This window comes from Triturus cristatus, chromosome 2_2, assembly GCF_964204655.1.
Source record: "Triturus cristatus chromosome 2_2, aTriCri1.1, whole genome shotgun sequence".
Lineage (NCBI taxonomy): Eukaryota > Metazoa > Chordata > Amphibia > Caudata > Salamandridae > Triturus > Triturus cristatus.
Genome location: NC_140582.1, coordinates 1189748904 through 1189772407, shown reverse-complemented (window position 1 = coordinate 1189772407; position 23504 = coordinate 1189748904). Strand labels below are relative to the sequence as shown.

Below are 23504 nucleotides of genomic sequence, written 5' to 3'. Positions count from 1 at the left end.
GCGTGCGGTGTTGAGGGTGTGTGCTTATAAGTGCATGTGTGATGGTAAACGGTTCAGTTGCCGAGTTATGACGCGCTAAACCTGTGTTTGTGTGCGTAAAAGGCGCTGCTGCAGGTTTGTGCTGTGTCTGTGTTGTTCGTTCTTAAATCTTCTGATATCTAATGCAGGGTAAATAAATGAATGTGACATGCTGTTTGAAATCCGTTCCAGGGTAATATGGAGTGAGTGCCTATAATCCAGTAATGGATACAATAATTGGACTCATTTTATGTAATCGAACACAGGGTGAAGTAATGAGAGATAGCTCCTTTAACCCAGTGCAAGAAACGGGCAATCGGAAAAGAACCCTTATAGTAGCAATCACGCGACAAAGGATGCAGGATCATTCCATTCGGCAATTTAATGCTGTGTCCGTAATCAAAGTCAACTCGTCTGTAATCCAGTAAAGGCAACGTAAATTGAGCTCTCCTCCCACACCCCGGTGCAGCATACCTAAACAGAGAAATACCCGAATGGTTGGAGTGAAGAACAATCCATAGTACAGCAGGGGAAACAACAGGAATCATTTTCCGGATTCTAGTATAGAATAAAATAACCCTCCTAATCAGGGCGCGAGCCTTCTGTAATCTAAAGCAATCGAAGTCATTTTCTGTAATCCAGGAAAGGACCATGCAAGTAGAGTACACGCCTCAGTATCTAATGCAGAAATCAAGTGTTCAGATTAGGGTGATGTGATCTAATGCAGGGTACATGAATTGGAAAATATTTGGGGGAATGTAGAAAGTTAGCATTGTACTTTCCTGCAATCTAGTAATTTGAGTAATCTTCTTGCATTAAATAACGCCAAAAAGCAACGATAATTTTGTTCTGGGTGGAATGAAGGCCACAGTAATCAGTCCTCTCTTTTTGGGATCTAATGTAGGGTGAAGGACTAAGAGCAGCGTGCTTTTGGGATCTGAATGCAGCGCAAAGCAATGACTGACTGCTTCTCTTTTCTAAAGCCAGGAATAGTTACCAAAGTAGTCGTCAGATCTCTAATGCAGGGTAAACGAATCAGTGCGCGGCCCTTCTGTAATGTTAGGTATGACACGGCAATCACTACAACTTTCCACTAGAATATAATTCACCGTAAATCAGTTTCAGTCATTTGCTGAACTCAAATTCAGATAATGTAATCTTGAGATCCCATTCTTTTATCTAAAAATTATAAGGTATTTGCACAGTTTCCTTCTGGTGTCATTCAGGATAAGGCAATCAGAGTAACATGCCTTGGTAATGTATTACAAGGTGATTTGATGCTGGTGAACCATTCACACTTCTGCTATGATGTAATATAAAATATAGTGAAGTGATAGGAGTAATAATCTAATAAGTAGCATCATGTTCTTAAATGTAGGGGGAAGTACTCGGTGTATTAACTTCTTTAATTGTATGTACTGTACCAGTTCTGAGTGTGCATTGCGAGGCAGTCGCACACTCTGTACTTATTCTATATGTGGATCTGCTCTGTGTATGAGGGAAGCTTGCACTGCAGATCCATGTGCTGTACCAGTTGTGAGGCTGATGAAGCTTCCAGGGGTTTTTAGAGATGCATCCTGCTGACGGCCACCTTCTGGACAGCCACTACTCATGCTCCAACCGTTTAGCTGCCTTCATGGGGGCCAAAAATAAGAAATGCGCCTGGAATATTGTATTTCGCTTGGGATGCCAAAATACATAGAGTTCTGGAAGCTTGCACTACTGCTGCCCGTGCTGCAGCTGTTCTGTTTCTTTTGGTGATGTTTGATATAACTTCTGGTTATACAAAAGCCAAAAGTGGGTTCTATTTTATATAGATCTGCGATGAGATAATTGTAGAATTTGATGGAAACATTTTCTGCAGCCCAAATGTGTCCTTAGGTTTTGCGTTTTTCCGAAGGTAAAGAACTTAAATTCTTTCCCTGTCTTATAAATCACCCATTCATTCATTCAGAAAAACTTTATTCGGTTTTTGCTTTAAAACCATAAAAGTTGCATTGAGATAAAACAATTTAAATAAAAATGTATAAGTTAAGTTATAAATCACCCGATGCTAACTTTCCTCTAATTAGCATTGATTTTTAACACTCACCATAAATCTCAACCTTATGTAAGCTCTTAAGATAGCTCAGTGGGCTAATGTATCTACTGCAGCGGAGTGACTAAAATTCTGCCGATCACTGCACTGGCTCCAAAGATGATGACATCAGCCTGTGAGAATTGCAGTGCGCATCCTTCCAAGGTTGATAAAATGAGCTGAATTAATTTGGCCTCGCTTAACACCCGTCATATACTGTTCCACAGATTGAGAGGTTGTTGCAGCAAATGCCACAACTAATTTTTATTTTCTTTTAATTGGTACAATCTGCTTTTTTAGAGTATGCTTCTCTGCTCCAGACATTGTTATAAGTAAAAAGCTAACTGAACGCCCGACTCTCTGGCAACAAAGAGTAAACTCTGTGGTCTAAGCGCCCTTTTTAAATATGAAAACAACGACAAGCACACACTAAAAATAGCCTTGACAAGGAAAAAAAATCACCATGAAAATCTGCGGGTAAAGAACGGGTCGCCCCTCCTTTCAACCCAACACCCAGTGACAAGAGGATGTGCCAACTGAAGATGATTTTCAGAACAAAGTCATGCCGCTTTAAAAGGAGAAGTCGGTTGTCACCAAGTACACATGAAAGCTGCTATCGGATTCCTTTCGCTCACAATGGAGGAAAGCCACTCTCCGCTGTATTGGGCCGGTGACATCACTTCTCACAACCCTGATGAAGACATCTCATACTATGAGAACAGCATCATGTGGGACTGCCAAGATGTGAAATTGCCCCATGGGTATATTTACCTGCCGATCCTCTACTCAGTTTCCTTCTTTTTTGGTTTTCTTGGCAACATTTTTGTGATTGTCTTGATGGTCAGGAAACAAGGACCTAGGAGACTGGTGGACACCTTTGTGATCAACCTGGCGTTGGCTGACCTGGTCTTCGTCTGCACCCTGCCCTTGTGGTCTGCGACGGCAGCATTAGACAATCAGTGGTACTTTGGCAATGCCCTGTGCAAGGTGAGCAGCTTTGTTATCATGGTCAACCGCTGCTCCAGTATCCTGTTCCTGACCGGCATGAGTGTTGACCGCTATCTGGCCATTGTTAAGCTGCTGGACTCGCGATGTGTCCGCACGAGGAAGTGTGTGCTCACCACGTGCATCGCTGTCTGGACCATATCGTTTGTGATGGGAATCCCTTCCTTGATCTACAGGAAGGTTTGGACCAATGAAGATACCGGTAGCACCTTCTGCATGGAGGACATGTCAACCGAGGCTTGTATCATTAAGTTGATCTCGCTTCTCTTCACCTTTGTGCTGCCCTTGTCCACCATATTGTTCTGCTACTGCTCCATCTTGGTTCGCCTGAGCACCCACGTCTATCCGGGCAAGCGCACAAAGAACTCGCTGAAGATCATCTTCACCATCATCGGTGCATTCGTTTGCTCCTGGCTGCCCTTTAACCTCTTGAGTGTCATCTTCCTTTTCTCCAAGCTCGAGTGGATTGCTCTGTCTTGCTCCACCACCACTTCCTTGAAATGGTCTTTGACCATCACAGCGGGCTTTGCCTTCATGAACAGCTGTGTAAACCCAATCATTTACATCTTTCTGGATCGTTACTTCCGGTACCAGGTCTTGCAGAAAACTTTTGCCTTGTTTCCAGGGGCAGCGTTTAAAGGCAGAAGGCCCAGCATAGGATCCTCATCCTCCCTGCCAAGTGACAGCTTCAGCATCTTTTCTAACAAGAGTAAGTCAACTGGGATCTAAACAAACTGGACTAGCATCAAAGAGGACGCGGATGGCCTGTCTTTAATGGATCGATTTTAAAATTGACCACTGTCTTTTGCTTTAAAGTCAACATGAACAATTTTTCAATCAAAGCGTGACTTATATTATGGAGGGTTTGTTTATGAGATTTTTTTTCTTGCACTGCTTGCCCTGACCCAGAACATCTCAGAGCCTCTCTAAGCAACTCTTAGCTCTACTGTAGCCAGCCCTCTGCCAAAGCGTGTCCTCGTGGGAGGTCACTATTTTAGAAAACGCCAGTGAGGCTTAGGAAACTATGAGTTGGCAGCTGGGTAATTTCTGACTGACATTAATGAGAAAGATAACATCTCAAAAGCTAAGAGCTTGGCAACCACTTCTAAGATCTCTCCAGACACATCTTCTTGTTTTTGCTGACAGCAAGTTATTGCTTTATTTTACTTCATGTTTAAACAATATATCACACATTGCACGCCCAGACAATATTTTAAGGGGTTATAGGAAATGCATCTTCTCTCTTAGAGACTCTGACAATGGTCAATGGTGTATTTGGTGGCTGGTAAAAGTTGTAATGACTCTGGTCAACATGCAGATCACCCCTAAAAAAGTTTAGACAGTATGGTCCCGATTACCAACAGTGGAAAGTGCTGAACTCTTTTAGTACCATTACCAGATGATGATTCTGCTGTATTTTAAGCTCTTATGGGAAGTAATTAGTGGTTTTACCAGGAGCATCAAGGCACAACATCTAAATAAAACAAGGAAAGCTCAGTATCATCACTGCATTCCACGGCAATATTGAAGATATTTCTTAAATGTGCAGGGTGGAAAAACAGCTGGTGACCGGATTACTGAACATTTTTACAGCTCCACACCATTTGCTCTTACATCTGGTAAATACAGACAGGCAACCCTATGATATAGCCAACAGCGTATTCTTCTAAGAAGAGTAAGCTTAGATAAGAACCTCACATGAAGAATGCTCAAAGAGCCCATGCTTGGAAAACTGGTTTAGAGTAAACAACGGTAAAATAAGATTATTTACCTATTCCAAAAGATTGTATTAATATTTGGGATCATTTGCGAGAAGGCGTGTTTTTGTTTTTTTTTGTTTTTTTGTTACGTCGATCTTTTCTTTTATATTTAGCCCAGTGAGATGCTGAGTAACTGTAGACATTTGAGAAGTTATCGAGTGTTTAAATATGTAGTTGGCTGTATTTCAAGAAAATCGAGCTGGTTTAGTCATATTGTTTGAGTTTTGTGTTAATTTCCGTTTTTTATTGGTGTGTATTTTTGTAAGAGTTTTCGTGATAACCCCCTTTAAAAGCATTATTCACTTAAATGTGTATTGACATGTATATTGGGAATCTCGGGTGACTGGATCCATTCTAGGGTGGATGTCGCTTTAAATCTCTTTTCCCTGACTAAATATTTCAGGAAGATTTGAGGTGATGCCATATTAGGGACGTTTGAAGACATTTTGTAAAATTTATAAATATTTTTGAGAGGTTTCTGGAATTACATCCATTTTATGAAGCAGGAAGAATCTTTCTATTTCTATTTGTAGCTATTAGGGTTATTTGTAATCAATTTTAAGAAGTTTTGGTTTAATTTCTGTGTTTTAGTGTGATCTGTTGAATTTAAGGGTACTTGAAACTAAAATGCTGATTGCTAATTAATCAAAAGGGAAACTTCCAGCTGAGGGGCACTTGGTGAGCGGTCAGCAAATGTAGCTTTGTATAAGCATTGCCACCTCCTAAAATCCTTGTGCATACCTTTTTGTTATATTTTTAAATAAATGCAACCAAGTAATTTCTTTGTGTGCGCCGCTTGACAAAGCATAGCATACATTGTGTGGTGGGTCGTTATGTGAATGTGTGCATTTCTGCCTCTGTATCTGGCTTTTACCTCATTTGAAAGAAAGTTCCAAAGAGTATCAGCCCTGCATCCATATTGTGGGAGCATGTGTTTATTAGTGCACGTGTTGACATGTACGTGTGCATGTTGTGTACGTGAGGATCCTCCTATTGGAGAAGAATATTTTTCCCCATGCATGACTTGACATGCACTGGCGGAGCTGTGTGTTTATATTACATCTGTGGAGTAGCAATGGTTTCCACCTCCCACGCAGAGGTTTACCATCAGAGCTGTGTGGGGGTACTGCATGTTAGGTGGAAGAGATACCCACATGCAACGATGAGGGTACATTGACGTTGCTGTTAACTCATATTACATGTTTGGAGTGGCTGCGACTTCTGCATGCCAGGTGAGGTCCTCTGACACAGCTGTGAGTTGATGTTACATGTTTAGGGTGACAGATTTCCAAATGCTAGGCTGAGGTGCAGATACCGTGTTGCGTCTTAGCAGAACATTTTTTGACCAGCAGAGACTTCCTTATGCCTGGCTAAGGAGCACTGATGGAGACGTACTCTGAAAATACATGTCTAGAGCGCCAAGAAGTGGCTGAAGGTTCTACGTGCAAGGATTGAGGTGTGCCAAATGACCTGTGGTCGTTGGCCCAATGTTAGAGGAGTAGAGGCTGCTGCTAAGCAAGAATCATTAATGTTCACTCAACTTTGTGCACCTGTGCTCGTGTGGGGCTCATACTACCGGAGTGTTTCTGAATGGTGCACTGATGGCTCAAGACCCCCAGCCATCCCCCGCTATTGGGGCATCATTGGTCGATTCATGGTGCAGGATGGAGGGCCATCTGTTTTGCATGAGCTGGGCTAATGCCCCCTCGCATGCGGGGTTTCCCAACATCCTTTGCTTCCCCATAAGACTTGCAGCTGGGAGGACCAGCCAACCACAAGTGGTCTTTGGAACGGGATGGTGAGGGACGGTTGCCTTCTTTGTCCCTCGAAGCCAGTGATGTACATATTGGTGAATCACACCTGCCCACTCCCAAGGTTGATTTGGATCGAGAAACGCTAAAGATTGGTACTCAAATGCCACAGTGCCCTTGAGTTCAACCAGAGCCTGTTCCAGAGAGGTATGGGGCTAGTTAGAGGGGAACCGACTTGCTGGTGGTCAGGAAATTCTAACACTGCCTCTGGCGCCCATGATGTTTCTTAAAGCCTGCCCAAATCGGGACGGTGTGCCCGGCAGCGAAAATGCACTAAAGGTTTCCCTGGTGTGTGCCTTATAAAGATTGAATGTGCCATTCCTGTGAACGTTGCCTTAATATTTAATAACATTTCTCTTGTTTTCATGTAATCCTTGTTGACCACGCCCTTCGACCCTGCCTGCCTCAAGGGGATGTGGAAATGTGTGTACATTCAATTTTCGAAGCTGATACCTGTCTAAAGATGTTCATACTGAGCAAGGATTAATGTGATGTGTTATTGTGCCTGCATTATGTTCTCCAGAAGTAAACTTTGGTACCTACATCCTAATACAACCGAAGTGCTCTTGACTCTCATTCCTCGCCCAAGTGAGCGCACTAAGGGGCATATTTACAACGAGGCGATAATAAATCGCTATATTAGCAAGGTCACGCTAACGCTTGAAACCTTGCTTTAGCGTAGGGATTTCTAACGCCCAGCTTTGCATCTCTAATGAGATGCAAAGTGGGTGTTCCTGACCTGACATGATAGGAGAAATGTCGCTAAGCGACATTTCTCCTATCATCAAGCCCCACGCTATGAAGCATAGCGTCAGGAAAAGTAGCTATAGCACCTGTTATCGCTACTTTCCTAACACCTGCTTCAGGACTGACTTAGCCATGGTATCCTATGGAAGGAGGATATCATGGCTAAGTTTGTGAGTCCCTATCAACAAGCTAACGTGAGATTATCGCTGGGTTTCCAGCGATAATCTCACGTTAGCCAGTTAGCGCTAGGATTTTTATCGCCGATGAGATAAGCGTTGCTAATAGCACGCTATCTCAGCGATAAAAATCGGCGCTAGCCGGCGATAATTACCAGAGCACTAAGTGCGCTCAGCGATAATTATCGCCGGTTGTTGTTGATATGCCCCCAAGTGCACTGCCGGAGCTGCGGGTGGCATCACACTTTCCATTCAGCAGAGATGTCTTTGTGCCTTTGTGATTGAAGCACAGACCGACATGGAGAGAGCTCTTTCGCTCTCTAATAGTATGAGATGCTGTTGTTGCCAAGGGCCATCCATTAAAAACAAAGATATCACCCATACCTATTCTGGCTACAGCATCAGTCACTCACTAGCAACAAGAATTGACCAGCAAGCACCTCGCACACCTGCTACATTAGACCTTGTGTAGTATGAGGATTAAATAAAACATCATTCGTGTTTTCGATCTCACTTTACAGTGATACCCTAGCACTTATATTGTCATTGAAATCGCCTTACTTAAAAAGTCCTTTTCTAGTTTATATGATTTTCTAACAAAATGTATCTAATAATCAAGCATTTGTTTTTTGAAATAATTTTTGAAAGGAAATGTTTTTTTGTTGTATTACAAATGACACCAATAAAGCATTACAATTCTAACATCCGCTTACTCTGATTATTCCAAAATAAGAAAAGTTAAAAGACATATGAAAGTAAACAAAACCGATGTTTGTACACTGCATTGGTGCAAGACTGCAATTTGAATTGAATGTTATTTCTTGTATTTGAATGTTTTAATGTACTTCTCCTGTGTTATTACATACTAACAGGGAGTCTTACTGCCGATCCCTCCTCTTAACAGTTTTCTCGTCCTGTGCTTTTAGGGAATGTGCCTTGGGATTTCTTTTATCTCATTCACGTGGTCACACCTCCTTGAAATCAGTTGTATGTGCATATTTGCACTTGATTGTGGATCTCGTCCATTGTGGCCAGTTTTGGATATTGAGCACACTCTAAGATACAATAGTCTAGTTTCTGCTTTTTGAGATAATGTGCCTCCGAGCACACTATTTAAGCTTCAGCACATCGGGCACATGCAGAGGGCACAATGGTGGAGCGCACATCCGCTCCAGTACCAGCCAGTGGGCAGACACTTCCCTCATATTAGCTCAGGACAAGTCAATGACAGTAAGATCTCGTTAGAATATTTATTTGATCCTGTGATGGCAATTCTCCACATGGTGAGCATGTCTACCATCCGAATCCAATGAAGAAAGGAGAATCCAATATACAACAAGTGAGCTCAAATCAACCCAACATAAATGCGGGATCTCTGAATGGCAGGTGAGTAGTTGAAAACTAGCATTTGGTTAATGCTCTGAAGACTGACCTCTTCTTGCTCAGACAAACTCAATGGTCAAGTGACTACCATTGGTTTGAGAATCTGGCTCCTACAAATCTTAACATTTCCAGATGTGTCCATGAGCATGAAGAAGGTAGTGTGGTTGCAATCATTTATCATAAAGTCCTAAATATATTGAACAAAAGCTGTGAACAAATCTCGAGTTGTGAAACTGTATTGCTGTCTGTTGGATGCATGAAAGGCAACCGTATTGGTTGAATAATTTTATCGTACTAACGTCCTTCAACATCATTGGATTATTTTGACTCTTTCGATTTGGTCATTCATGTCCAGACTTTTTTTCCCCGAGCAGATTGTTGCTCTCGATTTCAATACGTGAAGTGATGGCTTGGACAACAAACCAGCGCATACTTTGCTTGTGAGTGTGAAATCCTGAAATCATGTAATGCAAATGTAGGTTTAAACAGGATCGACTCATTTAGATGGCCTTACTCTAAATTCAGTTTTTAGCTTCCCAGATTTCACAAAAGTGATCAGTGGGTTCTTTTCCCATTGACTGACCATGTTTTTAAATTGATTTTAAAATTATTTTGAAAGTTACTGCAAATGAGGATGACACATGGTGTACCACTTAGGGGTCGATTACGATGTCATTAGGAAAGGCTCCAAACTGGATTCGGATTAAGCGAATCAGATTCGTAGCCTATGTGTCCGAAAGAATCGTCCACCTTTCTGGATGACCAAGTACGATGCGAGGAAGCTGTCTGTGCTGACCGAATCAATACCGAACGCGATACAGGCAGTCCAACTCGTTCGCAGCCGAATCGTGCAGCTCAATGGGGGCGGTTTCTGCACGAGCGAGTACGATGACCGATTCGAACAGCTTTACCGACTCTGTTTTGCTGAGATGAAACGGATGTTGGAATCTGACTTTGGGGGCCCATAGCAGGCCCCCCTTCAGCCGGGGTCCTCAGAATCAGTCGCGGCAGGGTACCCATGGGTCCCCCCTTTCCATGCATGCACAGTGTGTCACAGGGTGCACGTTTTTCCCCAGCAACCCCTTTTTTCAATGGAAGCCTGTGTTCCCATTGGGTATACAGTCTCCCATTGGGTATACAGGCTCCCATTGAATTCAATGGGAGTCCGACCGACCCATTCCATAGACATACAGACACATCGTAATCGGTTGGTGAATGAGTCCGTTGATATACGGACACATCGTAATTGTCGGTGGGTCTCCGGAGTGCGATTCATACGGAAAGCTTTCCGGAACAGAGTAGTCTAGAAGGCTTTACTAACTACATCGTAATCGGCCCCTTAGTTGGAACCTGGAAAAGAAATCTAGTTACTCCAGAAGAGCTGGGCTACTACCTGACAATGTTCAAGTGCTCCTGGGCAGTACTTTCATGATAGACTAAAGAGGTTGAGCATAGTGAAGAAGTTTGAACATTTTCATAAAGTTATCACCACTCTTTCAGGTGATTAGGCACCTCACATCCCTATTTGTAATAAACCTACATAGGTCACCTGTAAATGTTTTACTGCTAGTTTAAAATCAGACAGGTATTTTTGAGAATTCTAGAAAAAGCTTGGAGACAGAAAAATACCCCCAGGCCCAAATTTAAATTAACTTCTTGAAGCAGATAAGAAAATACATTTACAATTATTTCTCTAAGCTGGGCTTTTCGTGATTTCTTAGCCGTACTTATGTTACCCTTTTAAATGGGTCCTTTGTGGGGGACCTGAATTGTATCATTACATTAGCGTTTGATGCATGTTTTCAAAGTCAATGCTTAATTCAATAGTGTTCAAGAAACAACTCAATTGTACTCTTCTTTGGCTCAAAACTGTTTCAAAATGGTATTTTTCTAACTTGAGCTATTTAAAAAGATTCTCAAAAATGTCAGTGGTTTGGGAAATAAAAAAAGGAAATTGGCACTCATATTATTTTGTAGGCATGCACATGTGTGGTGAGCGTGTGCTTGCCTACAGAATGACATGACAGGCAGCAGCAGAGTAGCAGACACGTTTTTGTGCTGTTTTGCCAATGCTGTGGAATAAGACACTAGTTTCATTATTAATATTTAGATGCCTACACCTGAAATAAACAATCCACAAATTATCTGTGCTGATTGTCTCCTAAGGGTGCACTGCACCTTCCATCTACCATTTGCTTACAGCACTAGACAGAACTATGTTGAGTTAGAGCTGTCAAAGACAGCGCCTACATTGTTATTATTTGTGACACCTAAATGTACTGTCAAATATCTGCACAGAGAATATACCTTCTGAAAGCACTACTAGTCTGTATTAGTTCTAATTTCATATGCATTTCAGGCTATTTTTTTATTTGGATGATCCCATATTATCTACAATTTATGTTGATTTTCTCAAATTAAATACACAATTTCTTGATCATGAGAGCTATATTCTCCCACGTAAGTACATAATTGAACCTCAGGTAAGAAAAAGACATACTTTTTATATATATATATGTATATGTATATTCAGCATACGGTTCAAGTTGTTTTCAGCAAAAACCACACTGCACTCCCAGGGGAATTGTTTCATTCGGCTTTTTATTGATGAGTTCACATCAACGCGTTTCGATGGCCTCTCGCCACCTTGTTCACGATAATGAAAAAAACATTTGTTCCTCTTTTTAAAACAGACATGTGACATACAAAACATAAAAGAGGGGCTATCAGATTATTTTATCAACCATGGTAAACGGTAGGTCAAAAGCTCCCGCCATTTTGGAACGTCTTTCCATTTCAATGCCTTGCACTCAATCATTACAATGACATTATGAATAGTTATTCCAACATAACATTTTCATTGGCGTAAATTGCTTGCAATTATTTCTACATGCAATTTCTTAATCCTCAATTGATTTCTATATACAAAAGTCAAAACCTTGAAATTTTTCAATTTCTCAACCTTTTTTTAAAAGACTAATCGCAAGTACTGACGATTATCTTGATTTGTTTATAAAGTGCTAGTGCTTGTTGATGTAAACATTTACACTTGATTTCAAATAAAGTGCCAGTGCATATACCTTCTCTGTTTACAAAGTGCTAGTGCTTTCCATGTAAACAAATTATCTCTATTAATCTAATTTAATAAAGTGCTAGTGCTTCAAGTAAATCAGTGTAAACTTTTAAAAGGTTAAAAAAAGGTTTTTGATGTATATACAATCTCCTACCTGACTACCATAAAATTTGTATAGCATCCTCTCAAAAACGAATAATTCATTGAATAAACGGCATCTCTTATTTTGATATTAATTCAAGTCGGAGTTTCATTGAACTTTTTCAGTTACTTTGACTATACATTTTTATTAGCAACTATTTCATTTCTTAATACAGACACGTGTGTAGATCTTCATCCACATTCAAACCCTGTGGTTCTTTGCAGTCGAACTCCAAAATATAATAAGTTTCTAATTTGCGGAGTTCCTTCTCTCGATCCCCTCCTCGTTTTTTCTTTGGGATTTCTGCAATACAACTGTATTGTAGGCCTATTGGATCACTCTGATGGCACCTTTCAAAATGTCTTACGATTGGATACGTTCTATCCTTATTTACAATCGCTCTTCTGTGTTGCAGTACTCGTTGGAACACTGGTAAGGTGGTACTCCCTATATACATCTTTTGGCAGGGGCACTGTAAGGCATAAACCACAAAACTGGATCTATACGTTAAAAAGCCTCTGATTTTAATGGTTTTATTAAAAGATGTTTTAAAATGCGTCCAATTCACTCCATGCTGGCACGCCTTACATTTAAAACATTTCCTAAAACCCATTTTCCGTGTCAACCAAGTAGGCGGTCCCAATTTCTTACTTTCAATGTATTCACTGTTTACAATTCGATCCTTCAATGATTTAGATTTGCGAAAGGTAATCTCAGGATGCTTTTTCATATTCAGACCTAGTATTGGATCGTTCTTCACAAGATGCCAGTGTTTGTTTAAAATCATTCTGACTTCTTTGTGATTCCTATTGAATGTAGTAATAAATCTACAATCACTTTGTCCTTGTCCCAGATTCCTCTTTTTCTTTTTCTGTTCAGTTTTCGAGGGTTCAAATAAAACCTTTTTCCTATCTAGTTTTCTTGCTTTTGAGGCTGCCCCTTCTATTATATCCTGTGGGTAGCCTCTCTGTAGGAATCTTTCGCTCATTTCCTCCTCAATTCTTATGTATTCCTCAAGGCTGCTACATGTTCTTCTGGCTCTATAAAACTCACCAAAGGGAATACTTCTAATTAACGGGGCTGGATGAGCGCTCTCCGCATGTAAAATTGTATTGCCTGAGGTGGGCTTCCTAAAAACAGTAGTTTCTAGTTTTCCCTCAGCAGCCTTTACTCTTATGTCCAAAAAATCTATACAGGATTTACTGTGTTGTCCAGTGAATTTCAAGTTGAGGGTGTTACAATTTATCTCGTTAATAAATACCTCAATTGATGCTTCCGTGCCCTCCCACAGCACAAAAACATCATCGATAAATCGCACCCACAAAAGTATGTTATTACTCCAATGTTCTAAGTGTGGGCCTCTGAGCACCTGCTCCTCCCACCAGCCCAGATGTAGACTGGCATAGCTGGGGGCGAAGCAGGTGCCCATCGCTGTTCCTTGTTCCTGTTGGAACATTTCTTCCACGAACAAAAACATATTTTTGGTTAAACACCATTGCATCATTTCTAAAATCATTTCATTTTGTTTAAAAAACCTCAGAGGCCTCCTGTTTAGATAAAATTCAGTTGCTCTCAAACCCTCAGTATGTCGTATACTCGTATACAGAGTAGCAATGTCAAGCGTTAATAACACCATACTGTTTTCATCCCATCTTATATCGTAAATACATTTTAAAAAATCAGTAGAATCCTTAATATAAGAGGTCAAGGTCTTAACTATAGGGTTTAAAAAGTAATCTATATATTTTGAGGTATTTTCAAAGAGGCTTCCAAAAGAGGAAATGATGGGTCTTCCTGGTGGTGAAGCCACACTCTTGTGGACTTTGGGGAGCATATAAAAAACTGGGAGAATTGGATTATTTTGTCTTATAAATTTGTACTCATCCCAGTTCAATAAATCCTCTGCCTTCCAAACATCTAATCTAGCATGGTATTTTTCTTTCACCAAAGTAAACTCTCGCATGTCAATCCTTTTATAACATTCAGTATTATTTAATTGAGTAAGGGCTTCTTTCTTATATAATTCTCGTCCCCATAATACAACATTTCCTCCTTTATCGGAGGGTTTCACCAACACACCATCATCTTTAATCAATTTCTCCACCGTTTGCTGTATGATTTCTTTTTGAGGGTCTCTTTTCTTTTTCTGATCCGCTAAGTTACTATACAGTAATTTCAGATCCCTCGTCACGTTTTCAGAGAAAATGTCCAAATTATCTTGCGCTGTTTGTGGCAAGAATTTAGATCGTGGTCGAAACGGTGTGTGGTCACTACTCAATAATCCGAATGTGTCTCCTTCATTCAGAGTTCCTGTCTGCGAAGAGTCTATGGAAGGACAGTCATTTACATTACACAGTTCCATTAAATCGCCAAGAATTGCAGCATCCAAGGTATTTAAGCCACTCGAATTCGTAGTTTGAATAGTTTGTGACTGATCTGTAGGGGTTCTGTCAGGTCGTTTATTCGCAAACATTTTGGCAAGTTTTAATTTTCGCACGTACTGGTACAAGTCCATTCTACTATGGGGATAATTGAATTCATTATCATCACAGTATGATAACCCTAATTCCAACACAGATTGCTCTTCTGTTGTTAGATTAATGGTGCTCAGATTTATAATGGTCTTGTTTGAGGTTACTTTGTTGATTTTTTCATGTTCGAGCGCATTGAGCGTTTTGCTTGCCAATCTGGTGCTCCTCCTGTATCCTTCTCCTCCCCTTCTCTGTTTCCTCTTCCTGTACCTCTTCCCCTTCCGCGGCCCCTCGAAGGTCGGTGTTCTGTCTGCAGTTCCATTTGTAAAAAACGGAATTCATCTGTCACCGCCAGACGAATATCACTTTGCCCCTTCCTTCTATCAGGTTCCTGCTCCTGTTCCGAGCCTGTATCGGAGCTCAATTCACTGCATGAGGCCTCTTGTAGTGTTGCAGTCCCACTTTGAATTTGCTTCCGTCTAACGGAATCAAATTTTTTGGCAAAAGTGTATATTCTTCCTGCCTCATAATCGAGTCGGTCACGCGTGAATTTTGTGGCTTTTATGTATATGTATATATATAATTCACTGAAAAAACCATAGGTTTCACACATGTTATAGTTAGCGGAAATTTTACTGATAAAAAACCAATGAAATTCCCCCGTTATAGTTACTGCAGGCAACTATAACTCACGCGACCGTAATCCACTGCTGATGCTAATACTGTATTTAGACACTTATTTGCCCATGTCTTCTTCCATACATTTTTAGCTATACATATATTACAAATATTTTTTTTTCATAAAGACACATATGTCATCAGCAGAAGATTGCGGTCGCGTGAGTTATAGTTGCCTGCAGTAACTATAACGGGGGAATTTCATTGGTTTTTTATCAGTAAAATTTCCGCTAACTATAACATGTGTGAAACCTATGGTTTTTTCAGTGAATTTGCAAGGTTTTTTAAATGCTAATTCCTAACTATAACGTGTGTGAAACCTATGGTTTTTTCAGTGAATTTGTACGTTTTTTTAAATGCTAAGTTACTTTACGCCATTTGTGGCGTGCGCGTCCACTTAACGCAGTTCGTTCCGCACGCACGGTGGGCACGCGGTGCGCTACGCGCACCGCGTGCCCACGTTACGCTAGATGGGCCATGTACGCACGATGCGCTTCGCGCACCGTGCGCACATGGAGGACATATGATGCACTTCGTTTTGAAAGGTAATATTTTAATTTTTCGTATATATTATAAGCCATGCACAAATGGTGCCCTTCGGGCACCATTTGCACACGGGGTGGAGAGAGTGTGGATAATTTTTTTTAAAATTATTTTTGGGTTAAATATTTTAGTTTATCTCAGGTGTAAAAAGCTATGCACAATTGGTGCCCTTCGGGCACCAATTGCACACGGGGTGGAGAGAGTGTGGATATTTTAATTTTTTTATAATTTTTTACCGTACGCGTACGGTAAGCGTAATCGGTGAAATTACCGAAAAAATTAAAATTGCGTTTTTGGCCTTGGGGGGTCTTTTGGAACTCCTTCATCATGGCTGTGTGTGTGGGAGTTGTCTAGACAGCCCCTTTACATGTTTTTGGACTGTATATATTAGAAATCACTCTCAGTGCGAGAGAGAAAATGGCGGCCGCCGCTTCCTGGTTTCGGCCGATTCGAATGTTTACTAAGATCTAAGAGCCAATCAGAATCGCGCTCGCGCACGCCACCGTACGCGTACGGTAAGCGTACCGTAAGCGCACCGTAAGCTGGCTCAGATATATATATTGATTTAAAGGCTATTTTCTCAGAATCTACTGAACAGATTTACACCAAACCTACAAAAGGCACTTCCTTGACCTGAGGACTACCTCTCTGCCAAATTTCTAGTAATTCTGTTCAGCCGTTCGGGCTGTAGCCCTGTCTAAAGGTCCTATGGAAAAATGCAAGGGAAAAAAGCGTTTTGGGACCCCCCTTTTATCTCAGCCCCCGCTTGACGAATCCCCCCGAGACTTTCAGGGAAGGAGCGGAGCGTAGCGCCCCACCTATTTTGAAAAATTCGCGAGGATTCGTCGACCGGCGCCAAAGTTATTCAAAATAGAATGTTGCGGATTTCCTATGGAAACGTGGTCCTAACTATGCCAGTAGATAATATATAACAATTATTTCCAACTTCACAGCTCCTTCATATACGGAAACTTCAAAGAAGAGAAAACGGACTCCAGTTTCTTTGGTAAAAAATGCGTGTAGAACAATAATCTAGACCAGAGATTGATGAAGATCTACTGCAAGCTGTCTACACAGAAGGCAACCAGATGTCCCCTAAATGAACAGCATTTGTGACATACTTTAGGTTCAGGTGATTGATTAGACTATTAATAACTGTATATATATGGCACCCAAGAACAAAGGTTCCTTGGAGTTTGAAGTTCTGTAGGAATTCAAACATCCCCATTGCACTGCACGCAGGACTTGACAGTGGGTGCATAAAGCATTAAGAAACTTTACCAAGACTGGAACTTCTCACCTTCAGCTCACACATTTATCTCTACAACAATTAAGCTGCTTTACTAGGATTCAAACGTGATTACATGTTCTGCATAAGACTCATTGACCACGTGAGCCAATTCTCAGTTCTGGGGTCTCACCTACTTGGCTAGTAGATATAGGCGCCCATTACGAGCGGCCCAGTGTTTGGTGTGATAGTTATCACACTAGATAAATATACTGGGTGCGATAATTACAGATTAGTAGCCCAGTATTTACTAGATGTTTTTCCATCTTTAAATTCTGCCTGGTTCAACCTGGTGAAATTTAAAAAAGTTTGCAATCTTTTTCCCGCCCAGTAATTACCAGATGTGCTAAGCATCGCAACACTTATAATTGCAATTCCTGCACAAACAGGTCTAGAAAGAAATGGGTCTACTACTTTTTTAAATGCAGCCATTTGCTCCTCCTCCCTCGCTTACTAGAAGAATCTACATTCTTGTTTTATTTTTCCGTTTTTTTCCCCCTCAACTTCTTTGACGAGGACTTACTTACACATATGTAAGATGACACTCACCCACCTGCTCCTTTACAAAATACACTTGTGCATTCGTTTATGCTTTGCAGTGGCTCACACAGGAAGTTTTACACCAAAAATCACAACAATAAAATATGATATACATTTTGTAACTATCCGCGCATTTACCCATAACTGTGTTAGCAATTATCCTCATTGACACTCTCGAAATCTCCAAGGTTGCATGTCATAGGCTGGCGAAACGTGTCGGCTGTGCTCTGAACATAAGTAAAGAGGTAATAATAATGTGTAACTAACGGAACCAAGCAGAAAAAATTGGAAAAATAAAAATTATTTTCTCATTCTCAACTGGAATTCCTTTTGTAAAAAAAATATATAATGAATGTTGATTTATATATTTTCATGTACTACACTTTCAGTCCTGTGAAAAGAGGTATGTTCAGGGATCTCAATTTACCAGGCTATGTTCTTATTTTATTTAAGAAGATGTATATAGCGCTGGCCTGACCTGAGGGTATCGGAGCGCTTTACCACAGATACATTGCAGAATGAATGAATGAATGAAGTTGGATTTATATAGCGCATAGCTACCCTGAGGCCTCCTAGCGCTTTGCGGGGCCGAGAACTGTGAGCGAGGGGCTTGCACTATTGGGCTGAGAGGAAAAGATGGGCTTTGTGAAGTTTCCGGAATGTCAGCAGATCGGGTTCTCCCCAAAGAATAGAGGGTAGGGTGTTCCAAAGGTTGGAGGCATTTAGAGGGAATGAGCGCCCGCCCCATCTAGATCTTCGGACTTTTCTGGGGGTGGCAAGGAAGGCAGAACTGGAGCGGAGGGTTCTGGCGGGATGATAGGGAGTAATCAAGGATTGAAGTATGGGGGGTCCTGATTTACATAGGGCCTTGTGAGCCAGACATAAGGCCTTAAAGTGGATCCTGGCTTGTATGGGCAGCCAGTGGAGGTGTCTCAGGGCAGGTCTAGCGGTGTGTCTACATTGGATCTGGAGCAGTAGTCGCGCCGCACAGTTTTGGATCACTTGGAGTTTGTGAAGAGTGGACTAGGGGGCACCTAAATAGAGAGCATTCCCGTAGTCCAGGCGCGATAGAATCAAGGCCTGCACCATGATTCTCCTAGCTTGGAAAGGTAGCAAGGGAAGAATCTTCCTAAGCATCCGCATTAGTCCAAAGCAGGTGGCAGAAAGCTTAGTGGCTTGATGGTTAAAGCAGAGAGTGTTATCCAGCCACACCCCAAGACTTTTAATCTGAGGCTTCGGAATGGGCATGGGGCCAAGACAGGGTGGCCAAGTGAGAGATGAGGGGGATGAGGAATTTTTGCCCAGGAACATAAGTGCCGTCTTGTCTCCGTTTAGTTTAAGGTAGGAGTGGTCTATCCAGTGGGCGACCTCTTGTAAACAGACACCCAGCGTGCTGGAGGAACCTTCGGGGTGATTTAGTGCCACCACCAGTTGGGTGTCGTCCGCGTAGGTAATGATTTTTATACCATAAGGGACGACTATCTCGGCGAGCGGGCCATGTAAGCATTGAAAAGTGTAGGGCTTAAGGAGGAGCCCTGCGGAACCCCACAGCTGAGAGGCCAGCAGTTGGATGACATGGACCCTTCGAACACTTGGAATGTACGGTCTTTGAGAAAAGACTGGAACCAGGTGAAGGCCCCATTTCTTACACCCAGGTTTGCCAGACGCTCCAGCAAGGTGTCGAAGGCGGCACTGAGGTCCAGCAAGATGATGGCTGCCGAGCCGCCTAGGTCCAGAAGTCTTCTGGCTTCTTCGGTAACCGCAAGCAGGGCCGTCTCGGTTCCCAGCTGGGGGCGGAACCCTGTTTGGGACACATGAAGCAGGCCGTTGGTTTCCAGATAGTTAGTTACAGTGGAGTTGATGTGTTTTTCAATTAGCTTACTCAGCCACGGGAGAAGAGAGATGGGGCGGTAGTTAGCCAAGTTAGAATGATCCAGATTGGTTTTTTTCAGAAGGGCTCTAACTTGGGCACATTTCCATGCAATGGGTACAGTGCCTGACATGATGGAGAAGTTTAGTGTGTCTTGAATGACTGGGCCAATTATATTGAAAACATGTGAGAGATGTTGAGGGGGGGCGGGATCAGTAGCGGAGCCAGAGATTACTATAGACATAAGAGAGTCCAAGGATTTAGCATTGATTAGGGGGAATTCTTCTAGAGAGCACTTGGTGTTGGCCAGTGTGCGGAAAGCCAGAGAATCACAAAGCATTAACAGTGCAGGTTGATGGTGGGGAGATCTGATTCGAAGTCTTGGACAAGGAGTCGAAGCAGTGCGAGGTATCTGCTTCCCCTCTCCGACTGCTCCTAACGGTTCCCTATGAAGCGGTCAAGGAACAGGATTTTGAGTTGGCTTTTGAATTTTACAAGAGGGAATAGTTCTGATGTGAGGGGGAATAGAGTTCCAGATTTTAGGCGCGCTTCCGGCGAAGGATCGTGCAGCAGTTTTTTGTTTTCGAGTTTTCAGCGGGATGAGTAGGAGGGAGTTTGAGCTTCTGAGGTTCCTGGCCTGACCAGCTTTTTTGAGTTTGGCCACCAAATATTCGGGTTTGCCGGTGTGCGGGCTTTGTGTGTGAGGCAGGCTGTTCTGAAGCTAACCTGCATTTCGACTGGGAGCCACTTAAGTTCTCTGAGTGCAGGAGAAATATGATCGAATTTCTTGATTCCGGTGACCATTCTGGCTGCCGAGTTGAGAGTTGTTTTGAGGAGAGCCAGATGTGATTTTGCTATTCCTGAGAGGACTGCATTCCCATAGTCCAGTCTTGACAACACCAATGCTTAGGTGGCCTGTTTGAGATCACTTGGCGGAATGAAAGGTTTTCTTTTGTTCAGTAGCTTTAGGTTAAGGAAAGCGCTCTTAGCTGAGTTCTTGATGTGTATGGTTATGTCCAGTTTCGGTTATAGCGTGATGCCTAGTGATTTGACAGAGTTGGCCAGGGTGAGGTTCCCGTTGACCGCATCGACTGCTTTTAGCCATTCAGCAATTTGGGGGTTCTCCTCTTTGTTCGAGATGAGTATTTCGGTTTTTTCGGGGTTTAGTTTAAGGTGGTTACATGACAGCCAGTGTTGAACATCTCTCAGTATGTCATTGAGTCTTTGAATGTCTCTGATGGAGGTGGTTTCCAAGTACATCTGGGTATCGTCAGCATAAAGATGGAAGCAGATGTTTGCTTTTTTGAGTAGTTTGGTGAGAGGTTCCATGTAGATGTTGAAGAGTTGCAGGGAGAGCATCGAGCTTTGAGGGTCCCTTGTTGACTGGGTGAAGGCCGGATGCAAAGTTTTTGATTTTGATTTTTTTGAGTGATTGTGTAGGAAGGAAGAGAACCATTGGAGGACCACCTCGCTAAGTCCGGCTCTTGGAGAGCCCTAATGAGGAGTTTGTGGTCTACCGTGTTGAATGCTGCCGATAGGTCTAGGAGAATGAGCCAGCATTGGTCAGAGTCTAGTGATTTGTGGATATCGTCGATGATGTTAAGGATCGCGGTTTCAGTGCTACAGCCTTTTCTGAAGCCAGACTGATGGAAGTCCAGGAGGTTGATGTTGTCCAAGTGTTGAGTTAGTTGTTGGAGTACGCACCTTTCTAGAATTTTGGGCAGAAGAGGAAGGTTAGAGACCGGTCTAAAGTTATTGAGATCCTTTATGTCGAGGTCAGGTTTTTTCAGCAAAGGCGTGACTTGTCCCACTTTAAGGCAGTGTAGAACTACTCCGTTTTTCATGGAGCTGTTTATGATCGTGCACCAGAGCGGTGCTAGGGAGCGCTTCAGCTTTTAGGTCAGTATATGTGCAATGAGGGCCATCCTCATTGGGAGAGAGCCATTTAGATAGCTTAATGGCAATCCGTAGTAATTCTATGTTCATCTTTAAGGTCACAGGGTCACATTTTAAATGTTTATATCTCTAGGAATGATAAAATGCAGGCACCTATAGATCAATGCATTGTGTGCCAGTGAAAATAGATGCTTCAAAAGGCTCTCAACTTTTCACATGTTCAGTTCTTATGGTCTACATTTTGCCTGCAATGACTGTAGTAACACTACCGACAGCCCTTCGCAGACCACTAGCCCCTTCCTCTGCCTGAGGTCTGTCTTAGCCAATGGGGTAGGAATGGGGAAGTGGTGTAGTGCGTGGCTGGCAGGAAGGCTGGTCCATGTTCATAGGGCTGGTAGTTCCCCAGGCGACTGACGTATGTTACCTCCTAAGGAGCTGAGTTTAAGTATTCCTTGTCAAATGTTTTTATTGTCAAAAGCTAAGGACATGTTCAGCAGTAAATGTATACGTTAAATAAATGACTTCTTGGTTTGCTCATTTCAGCCATCATCTGCATAGGTTCTATTTAATTATACATTTTGTCATACAAAACTTTTTACGACAATCTTTGAAAAGCCATCCGCTTCCTGAATCTCGTTTAGCCTCTGCTCCCTCGTTCATGGGTTACACACCCTGTACCATGCTTTGTAGACCCTCAGTTATGCTTAGGGGCATAGCATTGTGAGTGTTAGTGCAGCAGGTGTGGTGGCACCAGGGCCCAGCATTGTGAGGTGCCCACTAAAGCCAAATAATGACTGCTTTAACTACCCAGCTGAGTTAGGTGCCCAGATGCCTTTGATCCAAAGCACCATAGCTACGCTACGGGCACTACAGTAGCGCCCCTCAAAACTGGAATAATACAAGTCCCCCCATTACCTTTAATCAGAAAGACCAAACCAATACAAAACTACAGCGCCTTTATCAATAACAATAATCAATTAACTTTCCTCTAGATTAAAAACTGCATACAAGTAAGTAATCGGCATACAAACTCTAATAATGTTGCATAATAAACAACTAAGTACAACCCTTACAGCTAACATTAGAAGCTAACTAGCTTCCATGGAGCAGCATACCTCCATCCGCAATCCAGTGCCTCATCAGGGGCAGGAAGCGCTATATAAATCTACAATACAATAAATACAAGACTTGTCATGCCGTACACTCCCTTGTGGTCACACTGGTAGGCTGTTCTCTGCACCCTTAAGGACCAACTACCCTGTCCTCACTAACCAATTTTAGGAAAAAAATTGCAATTCGCAAATATGTTAACCTTTTTTAGCACCTGGGTCAATTTTAGGCCCAGCCCCACCGTCCCTGGCAGGCGGTGGAAGCGTTTATCGTACAGTAGAGTTGTTTTCTGGCAACTTGAGGTTTTCTCCGTTTTTTTTTTTCCACATTTGCTGACTTGGGCCTCGAGCAGGCGAGCGTCAGACGCGTCGCTACATCGATATGGTAATGCCCACATCCTTCCTGCAGCTAGTTCACGCGGGCAGAAGGGCGACGGTCCTCTTCTGGTCTGCCCGCAGGAGGTTCTGAATTATCGTCAGAAAACTCTTTTGGACGTATTCGTTTTTCGCAAACTGCTTCACATTGGAGGGTCTGATTTTTTTTTTAAGCACTTTAATTGCAGTCATTGCCACCAACTGTGCCTGACACTAATGTACGACTTTAGAAGGAAGGAACGGTGCAGCCCATTGCACGCAGATCACCGTGGCACGAAGTTCGTTAACCTACTGAGCTTTCTTAAAAGCTTATTCTGAAATTATCAAAAGGTACTTTTTACAATATCTGTGGGTGTTCGGTACCATGCAATTTAAAGGCTTCCCCCCCTTATACAGTTGCGCAATCATTCTGAATAATATTTGATTCTTAGAGTCGCAAACCTCCAGTTATAAGTAGTTCTACCTTTTAACATCCAGCTGGACCTGAAACAAAGGCCTCATTTAGAGGGCCTTCAGCCCTCCTTTTGTTCAGGTATCATCCT

At 42.2% G+C, this 23504-nt stretch overlaps 2 protein-coding genes across 2 annotated transcripts in view; both read left to right on the top strand.

Annotated features, from left to right (window-relative positions):
• LOC146863354 (uncharacterized) overlaps nucleotides 1-23504 on the top strand; it is a 237333-nt gene that overhangs the window by 32653 nt on the left and 181176 nt on the right. The window lies entirely within an intron of this gene.
• LOC146863355 (C-X-C chemokine receptor GPR25-like) lies at nucleotides 2721-7404 on the top strand. Its single transcript, XM_085643359.1, has one exon. It carries the CDS (start codon nucleotides 2732-2734, stop codon nucleotides 3827-3829), a length of 1098 nt encoding a protein of 365 aa, XP_085499485.1. The 5' UTR covers nucleotides 2721-2731; the 3' UTR covers nucleotides 3830-7404.

Coding starts and splice junctions, on each gene's coding strand:
- LOC146863355 (XM_085643359.1), top strand. CDS start 2,732: ATGGAGGAAAGCCACTCTCCGCTGTATTGGGCCGGTGACATCACTTCT.